Source organism: Pezoporus flaviventris, unplaced genomic scaffold (genome assembly GCF_033815535.1).
Source record: "Pezoporus flaviventris isolate CSIRO_AGI_PZ_B2104156 unplaced genomic scaffold, CSIRO_AGI_Pfla_v1 ptg000014l, whole genome shotgun sequence".
Taxonomy (NCBI): domain Eukaryota; kingdom Metazoa; phylum Chordata; class Aves; order Psittaciformes; family Psittacidae; genus Pezoporus; species Pezoporus flaviventris.
In genome coordinates, this window is record NW_026892562.1 from 195,645 (window position 1) to 212,947 (window position 17,303).

Below are 17,303 nucleotides of genomic sequence, written 5' to 3' on the forward strand. Positions count from 1 at the left end.
TACTTTTAAACCACTGAACTCAGTCATAACTAAAACCTTATGGTTTTTCTTTATTTTCTATATGCGATTTGTACAAATATTAAACAAATATGTTTTGTGAACTAATTCTCTCTTCTGTTTCCCTTCCCTCAGAAAAATCACTTCCATGTTACTGCTGAAGCCAATTAAATCCTGGGTGTCTGTTTTATTTATTAACTGCATGATAATAGCATGAGCATAATATATTTGTCAAAGCCCTTCTCTACTGAACTATAATTTCCGCTGTCAGCCTCTTTATGTTTGTATTCAAGATTCTAGTTGCCTTTGTTTCTTGGAACACACATAAGCACACATTTATATATTCTCCCAAAATATGTATAAATTATGTCTGTGAAGTGTTCCACAACACCCTCAACAAAGAATCATAACTACAGCAAACACACTTAGTCATTCTCTGCAAGTTTTATATGAATTATTTGAGAGATATAAGAATTTTCAGAAAATGTCACAATAATAACTGTTTTCTCTTTTTACACCATAATTATGATTTGGAGCATTGCTTTTCTTACTTCACACAAGCATACCAGAACTCATGAATAAAGTATGACAACTTTGATAGCATCCATTGCTGTGGGTTCATCCGTAACAGCAAACGTGCTCAGGGTACTGAGAGATCCCTTTTGCTCCATAAGCCTTTGTTTCTGAAAATAAGCTTTTATGTAAATGGCACTGCCACATGTGTTCCCCATTTTTTGCCTTTCTTGTGTTAGCAAGAACACCAGCAATAATGTTTACTCTTTTTTTGTTAATGACTACATTTTGAAATAATTAGGATGGCATAAAGCTAGAAAGGCAGAATATCCCAGCTGAAACCTGGTACTCACAAGACATCAAGAACCGTTAAAAGCACAGCCAACATCAGAGAACAAAAGGCTAACATAGAGGACATGACTTTCAAATGTGTCCACAACCCTATCACAGAAAAGAATAAAAAAAACTTGATTTTGTTCTGGCTTCATAACTAACTGTGATGCAGTAAACTGAAACAACTTCCATCATTTCCCTTGTAAGCTTACTGGACTCAATACTGACAGAATCCTCCTACCACAACTTGTCAGTAGATTTCTTACAAGGATGCTTGAGATAAAGTGCAGTACATGGGCTTTCCAAATCATTGGCGTTTACCAAATTATTTGACAAATATCATGTTTTAAGGCTGTGCTGCTTCATTTTCCAAACAGAATGATGAACATCCGTACAGCCCTCCACAGCCCAAGAAAAATCATGACACACACACAAGCCTCAATCTCCTCCCACACATCTTGGCTTTGTTAATTTCCCCAGTCCCCAATAATAGGCTTTAAAATTTCACCACTGTTATGCACAATGAGACGAAGTGGAGAGAGAGGAGCCAGGCAGGTCTACATGCCATCTGTAGATAGACTTTCATCATAGCAGCCTTACATAGGAGGCCTACAAGGTTGCAGGAGAGGGACTCTTCATCAGGGACTGCAGCAATAGGACAAGGGGTGATGGGTTAAAACTTAAACAAGGGAAGTTCAGGTTAGATATAAGGGAGAAGTTCCTCCCTGTGAGGGTGGTGAGGCACTGGAGCAGGTTGCCCAGAGAAGTGGTAAATGCTGTACCCTTGGCAGTGCTCAAGGCCAAGTTGGACAAGAGCCTTGGGTGACATAGTCTAGGGTGAGGCTATGGGGTTGGGTGGGTGACATAGTCTAGGGTGATGGCAGGGGGTTGGAACAAGATGATCTTGAGGTCCCTTCAAAACCAAACCATTGTATGATTCTATGATACTATAAAAGCAATGAGTATTTAACCTCCAAAACCCAGTTTTACACGTGTTGTGCTCTCAGAGCATCTTTGCTACCTTCCAGCTTACAAAAGACTTAAAAAAAGGGAAAACAAAATATAAGAAAAAAAAGAAAAATAAAAGAAGGGGGGGGACATGACACAGAACTAAGCTTTACAACACCAACTTGTTTGCTATAGGAGATGTCTGTTCCCACTGATGCCAAATGGAAAACTCACAGCTTTGGAGGGAGAAGTCACCCGTGTGTCCAAGGGGAGGATGGACTCAGGAAAATAAAACGTGCAGCTGCAGTGATTCTTAACTATTTATTTCCTATTTATAGCATAAAGGATCAGTTGGAAACTAAGCTTTAACTATGTAAGAAATGTTGTCACACAAGGAGGGACAGTTGGGGACAGAACGACTGTACTGAGAAGTTTTTCAAAAGCCAAAACATCAGTGCTCAGCTACAGTATCTACTGCCCCAAAACAGTGATTGACAGATCCCTGTTGTCAGAACTAGAGAACCAACTTTGCTCTTTAGCAGGCAGGTAACCTATATAATTAAGGATTTAGTTGAATGCTTTAGTGGACCTCAGGTGCCAAAACCAATTTTTTGTCTGCTCTATTAAAAATAAAAAATAAAAAATAAAGAAATAGATCTGTTCTGCATAATGTATTATTGAATAGGCCACAAAAGGCAAGGCCATAATGCCATAAACCAGCACAGGGTAACATGATTACTTCACACCATTTACATGGCAAAAAATGAAAAATTAAGAGGAAAAATTGCCCCTTTCATGTCATTTATACAGCCACACTGCAGGTGGGAAGATTAATCTAGAATATGGCATAGAAGAAGTAGGTTGAGGCCTTGAGTAGCATCTAATTTTTATTCTTGATAGGTAGTTGAAGACAACAGGATTTTTCACCACAGGAAATGGGCCATGCCTGCTTCTTGCATTAGGTCTGATTATATCTGCCTTTGTGTATTTGCAAAGGTAAAAAATCTTAAAACAAAACCCCACCACATCATTGTATGTGTTTAAATTTGTGTGACAGTAATTTCAAATAACACCATTTCCTTTCAGGCAGAAAATGCAACTCTGCTTCGAAGTAATATAATCAAGTAGGATGAGGGTAAATATTCTTACCAAATGGTAAGATTGGTAAACCAATTGGGATCAAAAACAAACATAATGGGCCACCTTGTTTCACTGCAAGAACTCAATTCTTCAGCGTTGATTTTCCCTCCCTCTGCATTTCGAGTTTAACTCAGCAGTGCCAAGTAACACTCCAACTCTGCTCTCTTTTACCCCAACATCTTTCCAACGACTCGGAACTGAAATATCAGGTGCAAGGACTTGCCTTGAACTTGGCCTGGATACTCCACTGAGGGGTACTCACCGCTGTTTGCCACAGCTCAGGTACCATATCTACTTCACCTCAGCCCCTCAGGGCTCCGAGTAGCACCTGCACCTGTCTAACTAGAACTATATACTTTCTCCTGTTTAATACCCATTTACTAAATACGTAGCTGATCAAACCTGATTGCGTGGAGTACGATAAGACTTCAGAGTATAAGTTTGCCAAAAACTTGGCAGCATTCAAGACCAGCTTGGACAGGGCTTGGAGTAATCTGGTCTACTGGAAGGTGTCCCTGTCTGTGGCAGGGGGGTGGAACTAGATGAGCTTTAAGCTCTCTTCCAACCCAAACCAGTCTGTGATTCTATGAAAAAGACATTTTTTGTTGTATTTCTGTTCTGGTGAAATGACAAGAAATTCAAACTGTTATTCTTACTTTTATCTAAACTGATTTACTTTCATTGTAAGCACCTAGATGCTCAGGCAGTGTGCAATGCTGCACTTACTAGCAGTGTCAGAAACTAATTTCTGCATTCACCTCTCTGCCCACTGAAGAGCAGAGACCTTTTGTTTTCTTTCAGCTTATCTTCATTACAGGACTTCATCAACAGGTTGCCAGAAGCATTCAAGGCTTTTAGCATACTACAGAAATACTGAAGTGCTTATCCCACTTCCCCTCTTTACTTATCACCCTGGCAATGAAGATAGACAAGTAGCACAATTATTGTCTCCCAGTAAAGCAAAAATAACTGCCAAGGACAGAGGCAACATGTGCTCAGAATTCTTTCATAATCATTACAGACATGACAGGAAACCCAAAAAATGTCAAGTAACAGAAGGCAGCATGACAACATTCAGCATGGGAAAAGTAGAAATTGGTCACTGTCGTTTAATGTGACTAGGTTTCTATTTTAGCCGGCACTTACTTGCCTGGGGGGTAGGCGTGTTTGAAACAAGAGGATATGGACCAAGAAACTGCAAGGATTTACAAGTTATACCTTTATCTCACTAAATGTTACTCCTAGACAGATTTCTAACATAATTCAAACATTAAGCAAGAGTGCAAACAGCCAACACTGGATGGGTATATAAGTGTATTTTAAGAACTACTTCTGGGAACTGACAAAGTTAGCAGTAGTCTATGTATCATGAAAGCCTGAAAGCATTGTTCAATAATTATGTCTCAAGTGATCTTTAATTCCCTCCATCGAAGTTGATTCATCTCATTCATCCCCTCCCAGCTCATTGTATTCCAACTCCACATAATTTCTCTGTTCTGAAAACTGTCATTTTTGTAAAGGAAAAAGAAAAAAAAATATTTAGCCTAATGATTTAATTGGAAAAAAAATTACAAAACACATTAAAACATTAGCTATGTTTAAAAAAAGATATAAATGCTAGGTTAGACTAATGTTAGGGTTCGAGTTCAAGTCTCACAAGCAAACCTTGCTCAACCCTGCAGGATGTGCATTCCAACACCATTCTTAATACAGGATCACGAATCCACTTTCCAGAGGGTCCCTGTCTCAGGGCAAAAAGTAAAGAACAAAGAGCAAAACCTATTTACTTAACAAATAAGGATCTGAAGTTTTGTTTTATTTTTATCGTTCAAGGCTTACCTTGAACAGTATATCTACTGTATTCAAATCCTTCTCTGAAGACAGAACAGACCATGACTATGGTAATTATTCCAGCACAGTATCCAAGACCTCAACAAATATTAATGAATTCTTTTCACACCACTGTTGTTAGAGGAAAGGGCATTAGTACCTCAACTTTGCAAGTGAACAACGAATGCACAGCAAAATTCAAATTCTAAATCACTAAGAGGTTCTAAATCACTATTAAAACACCCATACTATGCATGTTGTATCCTCCAAAACTACTTGTTAAGTATCAGCACACATCACAGATACTACATTACAGCATTACATTCACAGATACGTTACAGCACTACCACTTCGCAACTTTCAGTTCTTTACCGGCACTTCACCTGCCCAGTCCTTGCCCCTACATTTCCAGCTTTATTTCTCTCTCCTTTCCAGATTCCACAAAGCCCTGGGAAGGAAGTGGGGAAAGCAGGAGAAGCACTTGAGATCCCAGAAAGAGAGCAAGACCTATGACCTGCTGATGGGCACAAGCTCAGAAACCAGAGCTGCCATGGCAGGGGAGTTGAACCTAGATGATCTAAGGTCTTTTCCAATCTTAACTAGTCTATGACTCCATGATAAAGCACACTTTCCTCTGTCCTCTTGGGTGCAGCCAGCCCAGCTTTTCACATCTGATTGTAACTCCTATTTCAGTGGTGCTTTACAGAGCAGCTTTGACAAAGGGCTGAAAGCGCTGGGGGACTCACACCTCTCTAGGATGGCAAGCAGCCTCCATAGCTCCTAAGGGCCATGCTGGAGGCTGTAAAAGCAGGGGAACACCCCAGGGGATGAGTGCGGAAGGCCAGCAAGGATCCTGCTCTCTCAAGCCACGGGATGAGCCGTATTTCTCATCACCCCAAAAACCCCCATCATAGGGAAAGACTCAACACTGGTTTGGTCCCCACCATCTCCACACAGCCACAGGTCATGAGCCACCACCAAGGGCAAGCAGAGGTGCGCATCATTGCCTTCAATGACACAAAAGGTGTTGCCTTTGCAAGCCGCAAAAGTGGATCAGCTTTGAGTAAACCATCAGTTCTGATGATGGGAGGAGAATCTCAGAAGCGAGATCGCATCTGAAGAAGGGAAACAGCAACATTTAGCACTGAGTAAGCAACACCTGCAATGTTACCAGATGGGCTGCCCAGGGACGCTGTGAATGCTCCTTCCCTGGCAGTGTCCAGCGCCAGGTTGGACAGCGCCTTGGGTGACATGATTTAGTGTGAGGTGTCCCTGCCCATGGCAGGGGGGTTGGAACTGGATGATCTTAAGGTCCTTTCCAACCCTAACTATTCTATGATTCTATGATCAGGGTGAGAGGTGACCCTCAACTCAGATGTACATGCTATTTTGCTTACAGATGCTATTTTTTTGCTTACAGGTGCTATTTTTGCATATAAAGGCTTTTGATGTGATGGCAGCTGCCTTTCCCTCCTGTGGTCCCACGAACCCGGGACAGGTGCTCCACAGACATCAACAGGGTAAAACCCACCATGCCCCTGTGGAAACTAGTGCAGACCTGCACAAGAAGAAACAGGGAACAAAGCTCACTCTTCCCTTTAAACAAACGAAGCTCAAGAAAGCACACAAGTTCAAAGAGCTGGTAGAATTCCCATGGAGATAGACCCAAACCATGTGGTGAGGCGCCGGTGCCTCTGCGAGGAGAGGTGGGAGTTGCCCTATCCGGACACAACCGGTTCTGGCCGCCCCACCTCAGGGCAGTGCTGGCCCCTCTCCCCGCCTCCGAAGAGCCCATGCAGGTGGTGAGAAGTACCTGGTAAAATGAAGAAACAGATGTTCCTTTCCTTCCCCTCCCAACTCCAAAGCTGAAGTTTATCTCTCCCCCTTGCTGCAGACCTCCCTGCCTTCCACCCCAGGAAAATAAAAATAACTGAAGCACAAGGCAATGTGTGCTTACCACGGCAAGGAGACAAGGTCCCTTCCAACCTCAACCATTCTAGGATTCTATGATGCCATAAAACCTCAGCCACAGCACACAGCTAACTGAGGCTCAGGTGAGATGTCCACACATGGAGGAGGAAGGCAGCTGCCTACTCACCTGGCCTTTGAATTTACAGAGTGCACTTCAGTGCTGAGGTACTCCCCCACACACATGGCCAGGGCATAACAAGTGTACCCCAGCAACTGTACTCCTGATATAAAGGGTATGTGCCCACTCCTGCTGGCCAGGCCAACTTTTGCAGCTCTCCTTATCCACCAATCTCAAAGCACACCAAAGCTGGCCAGCAATCAAACCCCTTCCACTTTGGCACCACAAAAGCTGCCTTTAAGGACTCTGAATCCTAGAGCAGGATCAGGGAAGACCTCTACTCTCCAAGCACGGAATTAGCAAGTCAGGAGGAAGATGTCTAAAACAAAAAATTAGGCTCTATAACACACTGAGAAGAAACACTGATAGAGCAGGTTGTACTGCATCTGGAAGCTCAAGTGAGCCTGCTGGGAGGCACCTCTACCCCCTCTTGGTACTGCAGCTTTGCTCTCTCTTCTGGCCTGAAGGAGGACGGCTCTTTTATTTCAGGAACTCGACAAGATTCACTCTTCTCTAACAAAAGAATTGCCTTTCTCTGTGCTTTAAGATGCTTGTTATTCTTTCACCTTTCCAGTTGGAGCTATGATTGAACAGAAAAGAACTCAGCAGTTCCCGGTACAAAGTGGAAGAAGGAGAACAACTGAACTCTGTGCTGCAGGAGCTGCAGGCCAGGTCTTTCTCTTATAAATCCAGTGGTTTAATACACGTAAAGAAACAGTCAAGGAAGAAAGGACTACATATAGCTAGACTTTGAACTGCACTTGGTGGTTTATTTTACTTAGTGCTTTACATAGCCTATGTAGTACAAAGATCATTCCTAATTTAAAGACTTAGTTGAAAAATACTGCCAGATTGCTAAGAAAGGGAACAGCAAAGCCTTAATAAACTTCTTGGGGAGACTGCTTTATAAGTAAAGGCTTTAAGCCTCTGTTAGCTCAAAAATAGATGTTGAGAAAAGAGGAATTAAAAAAATAGGCATAGCTGACAGGTTGTAAAAGGAATAAAATTTGACTTTGCCAGCGAGAACTGAGCACAGAACAAAAGTCAGACTGGTTAAGGTAATCACATAATTTAACAGCTAGGCTAAAAATTGGGCTCAGTCTACCTAGAAACAGGACAACAAGTTAGTCACCTCCTCCTTCCTTATAATGAGAGTCTTTCTCTGCCACCAAACTCAAGATCCTGCTGAGGTTTCCACCTACAGGGTCAAAACAAGCCCAGCTTTCCTGCTAGCTAAAACATACAGCAGGACTGAGCTCCATCATGGGGCTATGGCTCAGGGTTTCGTTATAATCCTGTTCTAGGAATTTCAGTATCATTTTGTCATGTTCGTAAGATACTATTTACAGATGTTTTTCACTCAGTATTTCTAAGATGTTATTGTAATGCATTAGATGGACAATTAATATTTTTCTTTGAAGTAGATTTTCCTCCCACCCCCAGGACTGCTTCTTAGAATTCTCTGGACCCCTGCATGAAGGTAAGGAGATGTGGGGTCAGATACTTGGTTCTTGTTTACCCTGTTCCCCAAGAGCACTCTACTCAAGAATCTCCACTCACCTTCCTTCGGCCCTTTTGTGCTAGAACAACCACCCCAACACCAGGGCTTTTTTCCCCACTCTTGATTGTACAAATAAATAAAAAACAAATAATCAAGACACCACAAGGTTCAGACACCACAAGAGTCAGACTGTTTGCAGAACTGCCATTATGAATTAGATATCTATACTTCATTTAATTCACTGTCAGCTCTTACACTGCTTTTTTGATTCCCTCATCCCCATTTCACAGAGAATGGAACTGAAACACACAAATAATGGAACTGATCAATCAAAATTCCAGCTGAAATACTCTAATAATCAAAGTCCAGGCCCAACAGCACCATTCAGATAACTATACTTAATTATAGGTTTCTACACTTTCTGAATTAGGAACAAGTTTGCTTGCTCAAAGGCAACCCACATCTCTCAACTGCCACTTCAGTTCTATCATGCTGTCACATAGTTTGCAACAGAGCTGAATTTGTTCCTTTGCCTGTGAAGCTGCTTCACACAGAAATCCGAGTTTCAGCTGCTACTACCAATATTATTAGAAAATCAGAATACTCCACTGGCTTCACTGAGGTTGCCTTGGACTGGAAGTGGTAACTCTCCAGGGCAAAGAGTCCTACATTTGCTCTAGGATAAATCAAATCATGGCATCACTCCCCAGAAACTTCATACAAACGGTATGTTACTTACTGTAATAATTGATAGTATCAATGATCCAGAAGCTAACTAAAAACAAGTTTCTCTTTCCTTTGTGCATGTCTAACCATCATTCCCTGCTTCTTCATTTCTTTTTTTTGCCGCTAAATGCTACCAAAGGAATGCCCAAAAACTCATAAAGCTGTCTGTTTCAAAGAGTTTAATTCACAGAACAAGAGTCTCACTTAGGAGAACAATCCATATTTTCACTACAACTGTGCACACAGCCATCTGGGGTAGGGAAAAATTACCATTTCTCTGCCTCAAAGATGCAGACTTCCAGGGACACACAAAGAAACTCTCAGTTTGAACTGCTATAGCAAAGCCATTTCAGGAAATACATCTTACAAGACAGAAAATGATCCCCGGGGAACCTTTTGTAAGCTCAAAGCTCTGTTACATTGCTGTAAGGCCACCACCAAAGGCAGCAGGCAAAACTGACCCTAGGAAAACTGCACACACTAAAGAATATACTCACAAATTCTTCTAATTCCCTCAACTAGCAAGAGCCTACGAGTGAAGAGGTCTTTTTTTGTGGCTCCGTGCTCAGCAATCAGCCTGCCAGGTGAAGCAGGTCCTTCCCTGCCCAGAGCCCCAAAAGCAACACCTGAGCAGCATGACACAGCAAGGCACAGCATGCACTAGCTACTCCCAAACAGTAAGAACTAAAGCAAAGCTTTGCTCAAAGGATGACATCTTGGAGACTGGAAGAGCTGGTCCAAGCGGATACAGTGATTTTGAAAACAAGCACTAACTTCCAGTCTTTTCTCTCCACAGGGGATGTCATGTGTGCTGGGGTTTTTTACCAATCCCTGTAGGAAAAGATTCTAACTTAGCCATAGCAGTTATCCATACATTGCCCTGAGTTCTGCATGACTTTTACTGCAAAAGACCTGGAACACAACCAAACGGTAGTTCTAAAGTAAGTCACCTCTTAGTAAAAGGCAACGCATACAACTGCCAACATACTGCTGACATTTAACAAGTAACAGATACTAACAAGAAGGGAAGCAGCCAGTGGGGCTGCCTCAGACTTCCGTCCCATCTGGTGGCAGCAGCAAAAGACCCCTCGCAGACCTCTCCCAGGATGGAGTAACAGACCAAAGGTCTTCAGTCTTCTCCCAGCCCAAGGGCTTAACTGAAGAGAAAAATTTTCCTGAGCTGTCTTCCAAGGTTTATACCAGGGGTGTTACCCAAGCACAAGGATACATTACAAAATGTGTACATTAGCAAAAAGAATTTATGTTCTGGTAGCTAAAAAAAACTTTATTTACCTAATTACAGCCTTTGAATTTATTCACTTAGTACAGTGAATTTTTATTCATTGCTTCCCATGAACATGTCTTCCATGTTTTCTGCTCATGTTAATTTTACAAGCCCTACCTTTTTTTACACCAGTTTTCTCTAAGTTTCTCTAAACTACAGGTGGGATTCTCCAAGGCAAAAAGAACATCTTCCCCATTAGGCTTTCAAAGCTATTTTCAGTATCAACAGTTTCAATCAGTGTCCTAAAAAACACTTCTCACTCATCTCCCCTTGAGCTCTGACTACCAATGTGTGAAAACTTACCATGACAGTTCACCAGCATGACTACAATTAACTGCATAGAATAGCAATTGGAGATACTAAAATGTTTTGAATCTGTTCAGCCACTGCAGTCCTTAGAGGAATAACTGTATTTTAATACTGTTTGTCCATAATACACAAACTTGGAGTCAGGGTATTGGGGGAAAAAAAAAAAAAAAAAACCACAAACAATTGATAACTTTAGATTAATGTCTTATGGAAATTAATCTGGGAATCATGGAAAATTATGCCTCGTACCATAAAAGATTGGTAATACGACTAACAAATCTGAGGTCTCTAGAATTCTCTGTGTTCTGGCTCCTAAACTGGCCTTGGCCAGGTAAAGAATGAGCTAAGATTATAGATCAGCTTCTTTTACAACTTGCAATGAAGTCAGTTAGCACTGCAGATCCAGAACAAAAGCTAAATGAGATCATAATTGTCTGCCTCTAAAAATGGCTACAGAGGACAGACAGCAAAAAAATGAGACACTAACACACACACTGCAACACAGAGTAAAGCACAGCAATCTGCATTTTACAGATTAAGTCCATGGTAAAACTTGTTAATTCATCAAAAATTCAAGTAATTGAAATTCATCGCAAATTTCACTCACTAAAAATAAAAACACCACCATTTTAGAACACCTCACAAGCATTATCTTAGAATATTGCATGAAACCCACCACAACTCTAAGTGACTTATTCCATACCTGATACTCAGTGTGGGCAGTTAAATGCAATCCTGCTCTATTTTGCCACTTTAACAGTTTGCAGCAAGTTGATGAAAGTCCTGCTACATGTTACTAATCAGTTTCAACACATTAAATGTTTTCTTGTAGCTACACAGCTCCAGCTGTCTGTGTCTCTGCATATGTACAATCACAGAGAGAAAACACATACACCAAATCCATGCCTTAGAACTGCTTTGACTTACCTAGTTAGAAATAAATACTGGGAGTGCTAAAATCCTACACAAAAACAGTTCTCTAAAGATCTCTAACCGCAGCTACCTGAGAGCACACTAAAAATAAATGCCACAGGTATTTCAGGGAAGTAATAAGGGCTATTTTGAAATAAAAAATATAAAAGTAAAAGAAAGCAACAGTTAAGTCAGACCTCCATTACAGGGAATCAGTCTAGGCATCAAAGCTCTTATGAGCTCATGCAGACAGAACTTAGATAAGAGAATTGAGGATGTTTGTCTTACCTTGGAATAAAAATGCCTTGCTGGCATTGTGTAGTCCTGACACTTGTGTTACCCCAAGGGTTGTATTCACAAGATCCAGTTCTGTGATGATATCAATTTGTAAGTCAGGATCCATTCCAAATCCTACAGCTGTTGAAGGCAGACAGAGGGCGAGAGAGAGGGAAGGAAGGGAGGGAGAGTGTTAGATCAATTTTTATTTCAAATCAGGTAATGAAAAGAATGGAGAAGAATACCTAGTGCAGTGCAGACATCTATAGTACCTTTACATTCACACACACTGTATACAGTAATTACTTATAAGATAGTAACTCTGCTGCAGGAAAGAGAAGATTTTCTTCTCCAACTCTTTTAATGAAACTATTTCCTTTCCCCGGATTTTACTACACAAAAGTTGAAACATCCTAAAATTGTACCACTAATTCAGTACCTTCATGAGGCTAAAGAATAATAAATAAGTAAAAGCGTAACCACCTAGGCAAAAAGATGAAAGAGATTTGCAGCATTCATCTATTATTGGCAGCACTATTTCCAGGGAGACGTGAGGAAGAAAAATTTCTCTCGCATCTCCTAGCTTGCTGTGACTAACAGACCAGGCCCCACAGCTCATAGGCCAAACGTAATCTGTCTTCCCAACTGGGCCAAATGACCCTGGAGAAGATATGGCAACAGGGCAAAAGATGCCACCCTGTAATCCAAGAGCCCCAGGTGACTCCCAGAACTGTGGTGTATTGCTTGGGAAGCGCACCTCTGTATTTCAGCACAGATGGTGCCAGTGAAATGTGACAAAGCCTACCTACAAATAGCAAACATTCCTTTACCTCCTCATCTACAGAAGCACAAATCTAAACCTTAAAATGGCTTATACACAGCCTTGACACTCCCTTAGCTAGCAGGGACCTGAGGGGATTCATGCTCCCAAGTAGTTTGAAGTTGCTATGTTCAAAAGCTCAGGGCAACTTGATTGTTATGGTGCACCAAGTTCATTAAACAGACCTTTTTCTAGAGATAGGAAGAGGCCAGCCTGACCGCGGTATCTCTCTCAACATAGCAATATGTGTGACATCAGATCTGTGCCTGACACATAGGTCAAATGTCTCATGCAGGATGCAAGTACTTCCTTAATGAAATTTTTATATAACATCTTTAGTATCGGCAACAGGCTCCAGGAAAATCCTGGCACAGCTGAAGTCAGTGGTAAAAGTCCTACTGACTTCCATTGAGCAACAGCGTTACCTGTAAAGCATTCCCAGACTAATTTCCACAGAGTGGACCTCATGTTCAGGCCTAAATTGATTCATTTGTAATTCTCTTTGAAGGGGTCTAAGAAATTACTGAGGTGTGCAGAATGAGCAAGTTAAGTATTCTACTCATCAGCCATCTGTATCACAGCACTTTCTCCCTTCCTTTACTCAAGAATTAAAACTTGTTGGAACATTGTGTTGTGCTAATGCAGAGGATTCTACTACACAAGGGACAGAGTAGAAAGCCTTAGTAGTAGCTTTAGAAGCTCTCTAGCAACCTTACTCTACAAGGAAAATAAAGATCTAGAGGCATCTGGCAGAACTGAAGCTCCAAGACTGCCAATATACCTAGGTGAGTACATACACAGTGCTTTCATAAGGATGTGGGTATACGTACCTTATTGTAGAAAATTTAAATTAGATAATATGAACCCAGATAAACTTTTCCAGGGGTAAAAAACTTGCCAGATAATCAGCAACATCATCAAGCTTTTAGTACTACCTTTGACTTCACCAACCCTAGAGGCTCAGGCACTGAAGGACCACAACTGACACTTTGGACAACACCTTCCCCTTTTGAAATAAGCACTGGCATCAGAAACAGCCAGCCACCTCTTCTGGTCCCAAACCACTTGCATGCAGTCAAGGTTTACTGAAGAAACAGCCAACATTTACCAGGTGACTGCTTTCCTTCAGTGTACCTGCCTCTGATTACCAGGAGAGAACTTATCAACCTATCTATTTCCAACCTACAGCAACTCTTGCAGTGCAAAGGCAAACTACAGACACAAACACATACATAAATACAGAGGGTGGTCTTTCTGGGGAGAAGAAAAAAAGGCATTAAAAAAATACTGTTTTAGAAGAGAAACTGAAGGACTTATTATTTCTTCTAACGCTTTCATTCAGAAATGCCTGCCAAGAACAGAATACACTGATATATCAGGATCAGTTAAAACCTCCTAATATGAAGGGAGGTCGAGTAAGCACTAAAACTTGCTCAACGGAAAGGACACACTATGTCCGGGAAGACAAATCTTGACCCTATTAAAGCCAGTGAAATCTCTGCCACAAGCATCTAGAGGGTGAGGACAGAAACCACATCTAGCAAGTATGGTCAATCCCATAAATCATAGTTACTCCTCTGCTCTATTAAAGCTTTTTATTCCAGCCTGAATACCTAAGGCTCAACAAGTATAGATCACTGTAGCTCTACAGGCTTCGATTTACACCGGTGCAGAATCTTGGGTGCCAACTTTAGTGTGTGCCCTTCCAGTTTTTAAAACACTCTCAAAAGCTAAGACTATTTCTAATGGCACAGCAGCTATTTAGCAAGTACCTACACTGTTTTAAATACCTAGTCATTTTCCTGTGCTGGCTCTTCAAATTGCAGCAGGCACTCAAAAGCCTAGTTAATAATTAATAGACAACAAATCAGCACCTTCAGTATGATAACCAAGACTCATTTTCCCCTGCAGTCTCCCACAGTCTATCAGAAAGATATACCACAGGCATGCCAGCCACACTCGCATCTCATTATTTTATGCTGCCTCTCTTCAGCGGAACAAGAAGCTGGCAAGACCGTTTCTTTCCAAGGTAAAAATTAATTATCAACCCGTCTGCTCTCACTGGAGAGCTTTGCAAGGCCTGGGCCCGATCTTGATGGGTAAAGCTTTCAATTCCTATTTAAAGTAATTGGGACGTTTCTCTTTAATCAGTGGCTTACACAAGCAGAACTCCCAACTAATTCAGTCAGGTGGGCGGGAGCAGAAATCATCTCGGGACCTGGTGGATTTGGCCCAACCTGAACTGAAGACACCATGGCAGATTTAAAGAATTAAGCCATATGATTATGAATCATGTCACCAGGAAATCCCTAAAGGAAATTAATTCTTCCTTACAGCTCCAACAGCTTGTATGCTCTGCTTATGCCTTTATCACCTCCACGCGAGCACCAGCAATCGTGCCACGCTCCATCTAGCTAATGTGGAGTCATGCAACGTATGCAGCACATTTATCATTTCCTCAACATGTGAAATGAGCTTTTTAGGGATGGAAAAACTTTAAGCGAAAGCACACTCCACACAAGCAAGTCACCCACATGTACCCACCAACGTGGTGAAAAGGAAGCTCTCTAGGAGAGGCATTTTGCTCTTTCCCCTGACAACTTCAGCGGCAACTGTTGCACACAAAGAACTTGCAGACTGATATTGTAATTCCAAGAAGGGGAGTTTCAGGTCCTACTGACCATTCCGAAAGCTTGTGCGCGTTAGTGGTGTCAACACCACTGCGAAAGGGAAGGCAGTATATTCTTCCAACTATATTTATGGCGCACCTCTCCAGATCTGTAGATTCTGATGAGATAATAATTGCCACAAGTGTAATTGTAATTTAAAAACACGGATTCCTTGGCGCTTCTGATAACCGTTTGGGGTAACCTCCTCGAGAACAGATACAAGCACCATCGAGAAACGTTCCCCTCAAGACCTCCGATCGAGGAAGCGCGGTCCCCGTGGCAAAGAGGAGAACAAAGCCTCCCAAAAGGAACAAGAAAGGGTGCTTGGGTCGCGCAGTGCTGTCAGAATAACGCGGCAGGCGCAGCACCGGCAGGCAGACCGCGCCGCCCGCCTGGAACGTGGGTTCCCACGGTACCCGTGCCCCGGTACCCTGTTCCCCCGGTACCGCGCACCCCGGCCGCTTTCAGAAAACTTTGCCCCACCTGCCCTACCGCACCCGCGGAGAGGAGCCCCCCCACCCCCCCCCCCGGGGGGCTCCCTGCTGCAGAAAAGCCGTGCTGCGCGCCGCGGAGACCCGCGCAGCGAGGGATGGCCGGCTCCTCCGCGGCGGCAGCCGGCAGAGCCGGGGCCACTCCCGTCCCCGCAGGGGCGCAGCCCGCCGCCGGCGCCCCGCAAAGTTCCTGCACGCCGAGCCCCCGCTCTCCGGAGAGGCGGCAGGAGCGGCCGCCGGCCCCGCAGCCCCGGCCCCTCACCTGCCCCGGCGGCGGCCGCACACGCCCAGAGGAGCAGGAGGAGACCCATCGGCACGGCGCGGGCGGCAGCGCCCGCCTCTCCCTCCCTCCCGGTGGCTGCAGCGGAGCCGCGCCGAGCCCAGCGCAGTCTCCGAACCGCGGAGCGACTTCGGCAGCAGCGGCGGCGGCGGCTCCGCCCGCTGCCCAGGCGCGGCCCCGACCCCCCCGCGGCGGGGGGGGGGTCCCCGCCCGCCCCCCGCCGTGACGCGCGGGCCCCCCCCCTAGGCCTCGCCAGCGCCGCCGCACGGCCATGCCCTCGGGTAGGCCGAGAGAGAGGGGTGAGCCCCCGCCGGCCCTTCGTCCCGCTCCCCAAGCCCTTCGCTGCTCCCCAACCGGCTCGTCTCCCACGAAAGACGAAAATCCCCGTGGCGCCGGGCAGTACACTTGTGCCACCGCTTCCTCCTCGTTCCCGTCATGGAAATAGTAAAAATCAACCGTTATTAACTATTTAGTCTTAGTCATAATTCATGCCCGGTGTGAATAAACAGGCTCTGAGATGGTAGAATACGGAAATCCACTGAGTGATAGGCTTTAAAGCACAGCTTCAAACACATCTTGAGCAACATCATGGATGAAGAATGCCTGAATCATTCCCAACTTTGTTCTTCTGTGGATCAGAAAAGTCCCAAGAGCCCACAGGTGCTGCCAAAATAACACAAGCATCTGAAGAGTAAGTGCTCTGACTGGAGTTGGTCTCACAGATGGGGGTCTTCCCACAGTTCAGCTCAGTACCCAAATGATCACCCACTGGAGAGCAATTGTCATCGTAAAAGCAGTTTCAACTGCTCAGGTTGGAAAAGGAGAGGACAAATGGATGGAAAACAAAAAGTCATGTTCTCCCAGCCAACGCTATTCTTAGAACTCCTCTAATGGCAGAAATTTAGCTTCCTCTATCACCAAAAAATGTGATACTCTGATATGATCTGGTGAAAGCGTAAATAGCTGAAAGACCTGACATTCAGATAAGAATTAATACTGTGTTCGTGAACATTCACAGCAATTAAAAAAAAAATACGGCACCTGCAAGGGTGAAGCATTGCTCCTGGCAAGCAAGCTGGATTTCAGCTTAGATAATATTCCTGTGAAAGGCTGCTCTTGCACTCTTGGTTGGACATTGAATGCTTCCTGATTTTGACCTAAATTATTGCTATGTTGCTAACTGC

At 43.4% G+C, this 17,303-nt stretch overlaps 1 protein-coding gene across 1 annotated transcript in view; it reads right to left on the bottom strand.

Moving 5' to 3' along the window:
- Positions 1-16,283, bottom strand: part of LOC133269126 (protein kinase C-binding protein NELL1-like) — a gene marked incomplete at its 3' end in the record, with an annotated part of 178,911 nt that extends 162,628 nt beyond the window's left edge. The window contains exons 1-2 of the mRNA XM_061453083.1: positions 16,102-16,283; positions 11,872-12,000 (exon numbers count right to left, since the gene is read on the bottom strand). Coding sequence (XP_061309067.1) covers positions 11,872-12,000; positions 16,102-16,150 — 178 coding nt within the window. The remainder of the gene's footprint in view (positions 1-11,871; positions 12,001-16,101) is intronic.
- Positions 16,284-17,303: the final 1,020 nt, after the last annotated feature.